The 6,669-nt window shown below is 33.4% G+C and overlaps 1 protein-coding gene across 1 annotated transcript; it reads right to left on the bottom strand.

The window, feature by feature from the left end:
- On the bottom strand, nt 4,204–5,804 carry LOC107611179. The gene is made up of 4 exons (XM_016313134.1): nt 5,122–5,804; nt 4,680–4,701; nt 4,404–4,495; nt 4,204–4,258 (listed from the first exon to the last, which is right to left on the bottom strand). The coding sequence occupies exons 1-4, from the start codon at nt 5,802–5,804 to the stop codon at nt 4,204–4,206; spliced, it is 852 nt and encodes a 283-aa protein (XP_016168620.1).

The raw sequence follows: 6,669 nt of genomic DNA, 5'->3' as shown, positions 1-6,669 counted from the left end.
GACACCAGTTCAGCCGAAGTATGGGGAGATTAGGGTCTCTGTGGTAAAAGCTAGAACCCAAAGGCGCAATATTCTCTGATCCAGAAGATTCGACCTTATCTGTGGCGTTTTTAGTAGGATCATCAAGGAGAATGGACTGCAGAAGCTTCACCCTCAATCAGAATGGATCTGCACTAACTCTAGGGTTCAGATCTGGAGGAGTATTGGTGGATGTGCAAACTAGCGTCAATCACATACAGCCTGTCATAGAAGAAATCATTCACAATTGAAGAAGACAGTAAGACCAAAGTTAATCCAGAAGGACAAAGCATCTCCAAGCCTTAACCACCTTCTTATCATAGTTTACACGACTTCTGAGTTCTGATTACCCTTTTTCCTTTATTTCCTTTTATGCAATTAAACAAACATACCAACATCTCCTACTTGCCTGACTAAGATCTGTAAAATAATCATAGCTTGCTTCAAACTACAATCCTCGTGGGATTGACCCTGACTCGCTCAAGTATTACTTGGACGACTCAATGCACTTGCTGATTCAGTTGTACAGAGTGTGGGAATTCGTGCACCACATACCCAACAATTTTTATTATTTAATTAGAAATTGATCCATTAATTTTTTATTTAATTTTTAAAAAATTAGAAATTTCACTCACTGAGTTTTTTTCTAATTTCTTTTTAAAATTTTCAGAAAATTCTAGGTTTTTTAAACAAAAATCGGAAACTGCACCAAACGATTTTCCTAACTTTTTTTTTTTTTTTATATGGGTTCTGATATTTTGATAAAATTTTAAAAATTTTTAATATTTTTTATTTTTATAAACAATTCTCATATATAAAAAAAATTGTCTTAAATGTCTTTTTATTATTCTCTTAAAATTCGCCGTTTAATTAATATAGTCGTTAATTAGCATGGCTCACAATCTCTAATTCAAGAGGAGTATTGAAAGCACCACTCAAGTAAAGCAACGCATCGATATATGTATTCAAAAAATTGACCCAAAACAGAAGCGAAAAGACGCGCATTTTCTATGAAGGTTTACAATAAATATTGTTTTAAATGTCATTAAAAGTAATTAACATGTCACTTTAATGTATAAATGGACCGGATTCTAATAAATGTTAACGATGGTTACTTTCAAATTCAACTGCCAAAATTTAGAAGTAAAGCTTAGCAACAGGCAAATAGAAAGACCAAGGGATACCTGATTGCATAGCAATAACTCATCTGCAGAGTTCAGATTTTATTTATTCATTGATGCAAGGTCACATAATAAGTATTTAGTAGCAAATTTAACTGAAAGGTTAATCGGTTTATATATATGTAGTAGTACACTGGTACTACCCTTTAGACTATAATATATGTTATCAATTATATTAGGTATATATTAAAATTAATTATTAAAATTAGTTATTAATATAAAATATATATTAAAAATTAATTAAATTATATATACTTATATATAAATATATAATAACTAATTTTTTATGTATATATAATATTTTTAATATATTAATAAGTGATTTTTACATGGAAATTAAAGAATTGCTTGAGAAATACTTTCTCTATACGTGTGGGTGTCCGGAAGTTTTTCAACTAGTATGTAGTATATAATTCCATTATCGGTGTTATTGACTATTTTGTAAAATAAACACACAATTCGATTTCTGCTCATTTATGCAAAGAATAATACATTCTTAAAAAAAGTAATAAATCCCTATAATTTTAATGTTTAATCAAGCACTATCATAACTTAATTTAGTAGTAGTTTTATTTATAATATGTGAAGATTTTTAAATCATATAAAGTAAGATTCTGAAAATCAAATCAGTTATTAAATTAGTAAAATTAAAAATTAAAAAATTTAAAAATTCAACCAAAATTTAATTGAAGTAAAATTTGATATAACATAATAATATTTTTATGTTTATAATTTACATTTTTTAATTTATATTTATCATTTAAATTAATTAACGACTAAAAAACTAATTCGATTCGATCGATTATCAATTTTTTCGGATTTTGACTAGTTTTTTTACAATAGATTTTTATTTTGAAGCAGACTGGTCTATTTGTCAACTTGTGCTTAATTTAATTGAATTGATCGATGCGATTCAATTTTTAAAACTATGCATATGCTATAAAACCGATAATAAGTCATTGGTCATGGATGTGATAGACAAAGAAAAAAGAATGAAAAAGTAATTTAATTAAGCTTATGTTAGTGGTAATAATAAAGATACTAATAAAGATTAGGGTTAAGTACGATTTTGGTCCTAAAGTATAGACCGAAAAATTTTTTCGTCTCCAACCTCTTTTTGCATATAAAATTGTCCCTAAGATTTAATTTGGTTTTAAAATAGTCCTTTTTACTTAAATCGTAAATTTTATTACCAAATTACTCCTACCAAAAAAATATATAATAAAAAAAAAAAGAGAAAGAGAGTTCTGGAGTTAAGAGAGAGAAGCAAAACCGCGGAGAACCACAGGGAAGGGGAGAAGAAGAAGGGGGAAGTGTCATTTCTGCTACTCCTCCTCGCTAGCTCGCCGATTGCCGCTGTTCCTCGCCACTCGCTGTTGCTCCTCGCATGTCACCACTACTTCTCGTCCTCGCCACTACTTCAGGTCTGCGCCGCTGCTTTGAGAGAGGAATTGATGGAATTTGGGAACAATGTCAATAGAAGGATGAGGGAGGCTCAATCACATGTCCTAGATTTAGAGCGAGAGCTACTGTTGTTGCAGGAAGAATTTAGGAAATACAAGACTTACCATGAATTGAACTACAGGAAAGGAAGAAGAAGAAGAAAGGGGAACTGCTGTTCCTCGCCACTGTTCCTCGAGTCACTGCTGCTTCTCGCTGGCTGCTGTTGCTTTGCGTCCTCGCCGCTACTCCTTCCTAGGGTTCTAATTCTGCTTCTGATTTATTGATTTTGTTAATTATATTGTTGATTCTTCTGCTTCTATTTTTTGGTTAATTATATTGATAATTTGTTGATTTTATTAATTACATTGATTCTAATTTTGATTCTATTGTTGTTGTTGATTCTGATTTTATTCTGATTTCATTATTCTTCTACTTCTGTTTCTTCTGTTTCTTTTAATTCTGAATAGAGAAGAAAAATGGGGAAAGAAAATGAGAATGTTGAGAAAAATGTTATTGAAAGTTTCTTTTTTTGTTGTTGTTCTTTGGAGTTGAGAGAGATGATGATGTTTTTTTTTCTTCTTTTCTTTTCTTCTGTTGTTGTTGCTAGTTAAAATGAATTGTTGTTGTTTTTTTCTTTCTTTATTTCTATTTCATTGTTGTTGTTGTTGATTCTGACGAAGAAGAGAAAGAAGAAGAAATGCTGCTGTGATGGAGAAGAGAAAGAAGAATAGAAATTAAGTATTTTAGTGAGGAAGGAGAAAGATAGTTTAGTCCAAAGGATGATTTTAAAATTTAGTTGAATCTTAAGTATGATTTTGTATGTAAAAAAAGGTTGAAGATAAAAATATTTTTAGCCTATACCTTAGGAACCAAAATCGTACTTAGTGCTAAAGATTAAGTATAGTGACACAATTGAAGTAGGAGAAGTATAAGTCACCACGATAAAAATAAAGGAATGAGTTAGTAATGGTGGTTAATCTTACTATATATAAAAACCTTTTTGACCGCTTTAAATAAACTCCCATAAATTATAAATAAAATTATCATTAAATTTTTGTTAGGACTTGATGAACTAGTTGTTGGAAGAGTTGCATAATGTCCAAATAATAAGTTGAGGGTCATATTGTCCTCTTATTTTTTAAAGTCGTGTGTGTGTGTTTAGATAAGGATTGGTTCGAGAGTTTATTCTTCAAAAAATTTCTATCAATAATAGAATTATTTTTTTTAAAGCACAGAGCTCAATACAATAGGTGGAGCAAACAGAAAAAGTCAGACACTACAATTCAAACGTATAGAAAGTAAGATCACAACACAAAGAAGAACCCCCCATGTCATCTTCGGCATAACCATCAACAAATAAAGAGATCCACACCTTTCCACTTGTTGGAGCTCATCACAGTCATGTTGATAATCTCTTCAACCCTTTTGCTTTTATTCTGAAAAATTCTTCTATTCATTTCTATCTAGATATTCCAAATAATCGCACAGAAGCATCTCAATCGCTGCTCCCTATCCTTCTTTCTCCTCGGTTCCTCTGTCCAACATAGGAAATGTTCTTTCATCAAAACCGGAAAGGACCATTGTCGGCCAAACACTGATATCCACGCACTCCATACCTACCAGGCGAATTCACAGCCGAGAAATAAGTGATGTACATGTTCCACATCATTATTACATAAAACACATATATTATCTTCCTGGTTTATAATCCCAAATCAGCTTAGCCTTTCTTTTGTATTCACCCTACCTATTAAGACAAACCAAGAAAACAGCTCCACTCTTGGTGGAACTAGACCTTTCCAAACAGTCTTAGTGAAGCTGTAACTGGTAACCTCCTCCGGGAGTATTTCTTCCTGCAAAACATGTACAAATGAGTTAGTTGAAAAAATACCTTGTCTATCATATTTCCACACCACTCTATCCTCTCTGTTATTTACTAACTTCACAAGTCTCAACTCCTCATGTAAATGTCTCAGAAGCTCCAACTCCCGTTGAAATAGTTCTCGCCTCCATTGGAAGTTTCAAATCCACTCTAACCCATCCCAAAATCCACAATCCCCTATAACAGATCCACATTGGTTTGAAACAAAGAAAAGCCTGGGGAACCAATCCTTTAAAGATCCACAAAGTAACCATACATCCTCCCAAAACCGAGTACGTCGCCCATCACCCACCTCCATAGACAAGCCTGTAACCATCTTATCCCTTATATGTTGATTCATATATCCTTCCATGGGCCTCCTCTAGTAGGTAGCACTTGAGTTGACAGCAGATCATTAGGATTCAGATTATGACATGAACATACCACCTTCTTCCACAACGGGCATTCTTCCTTTGCAAACTGCACTTAAATAGTAGTGCTGTGTTCTGAACCATAGCATCTCCAACCCCCAACCCACCTAGTTTTTTAGGTGCCTGCACTACTTCCCATCTTACTAATGCCATCCCATTACTACCATCCTCCTTACTCTACAGGAACCTTCTCTGCAGTGAGATCAATTTCTCCGCAACAACTTTCGGCATCTTAAACAAGCTCAAATAATATACTGGCAGACTGTTCAATACTGACTTGATCAGCACCAACTTCCCAGCTTTGTTTAGTACTTTAGCTTTCCACAGACTGAGCTTCTCCTCTACTTTGTCTATTATAGGCTTCCAGGTCTTCACCAACCTCGGATTTGCTCCTAAGGATATTCCAAGGTATTTAACTAGAAGTGTATCTCCCTTACAACCCAATAAGCTGCACATACGCTGGACCCAATGCTCGTCACAATTTATTTGTATCAAGTTCGACTTGTCAAAATTAATACTGAGGCCTAACATCAAATCAAAGCATCTCAGAAGCCGCTTGTAATTCTTGATAGTCTCCTCTTCTGACGGGCAAAATAGAATTGTACCATCAATAAATTGAAGATGTGACAGCTCTATACTATCTCTCCCAACCGACAACGGAGATATATGGCCGTTCCTGATTGCTTCTCCAATCATTCGATGTAGCACGTCCACAACCAAAACAAATAAGAAAGGAGAAAGCGGGTCACTTTGTCTCAAACCCCTTTCCATCTTGAATGGCTTAGTCGGCGAACCATTTATCAAAACCGACATAGAAGCTGTGGCCACACACTCCATAACCCATGATCTCCACCTATGCCCAAACCCCATCTTTTCCAATACTAAGTCCACAAAACTCCACTTGACTCTATCATATGCTTTTTAAAAATCTAGCTTGATTATTGCTGCCTCCTTTTTTCTCAATTTAAGCTAGTTTACTATTTCACACGCGATAAGTGCCCCATCATGTATCTTCCTTCCCTTTACAAATGCACTCTGAATCTCCCCTACTAATGCTAGCATCACTGTTCTCATCCTCCTAACTAGCACCTTCGATATAACCTCGTATACACCCCAAACCATACTAAGAGGTCTCAGATCTTTAATCTCCTTTGCACCGATGAACTTCGGTGCCAGCGCCACCCAAGTGATATTAATATCCTTCGATAGCCTGGCTGTCTGAAAGAACTCCATCACTGTTGCCGTAAATTCAGATCCTATCTCTCCCCAACAACACTTAATGAAATTCATGTTGTACCCGTCTCAATTTGGTGTCTTTGATGACTCACAACCCCACACAGCCTTTCTGATCTCCTCAACCGACGACATCGTCTCCAAAATCACAGAAATTAGTTACCACATATTTGTATATATTTATAATTTTTGTAATAAATTAACCAATCACACAAACAATCAAATTTCTTACAGTGATATATTAAATAATTTGTAATAGAATAATCAAATATTATTATAACAGAATAATACTTTTTTTATGAATTTACTAAAATTTAACCACAATAAGTCACTGTTGTTCTTTTATTCGTATTTATATTATAAATATTAATCTAATTTAATTATATTATTTATGAAATTTGAGTATAAATATAAATCACATTTGATTATATTATTTATAAAATTTAGTTATTAATGTCAACCTAATTTTATTTTAAATAATTGTCATAGTGTTCTATAAAAT

Source organism: Arachis ipaensis, chromosome B08 (assembly GCF_000816755.2).
Source record: "Arachis ipaensis cultivar K30076 chromosome B08, Araip1.1, whole genome shotgun sequence".
NCBI lineage: Eukaryota > Viridiplantae > Streptophyta > Magnoliopsida > Fabales > Fabaceae > Arachis > Arachis ipaensis.
This window is presented reverse-complemented; position numbering and strand designations above follow the sequence as displayed.

Excerpts from the sequence above, each read along its gene's own strand:
- LOC107611179 (XM_016313134.1), bottom strand. The coding sequence starts at position 5,804 with ATGGGGTTTGGGCATAGGTGGAGATCATGGGTTATGGAGTGTGTGGCC. Across the intron at positions 4,702-5,121 it reads TTGATCTCACTGCAGAGAAG|GGGATTGTGGATTTTGGGAT; the intron begins GTTCCTGTAGAG and ends GATCTGTTATAG. Across the intron at positions 4,259-4,403 it reads AGAGTGGAGCTGTTTTCTTG|GTATGGAGTGCGTGGATATC; the intron begins GTTTGTCTTAAT and ends TTCGCCTGGTAG.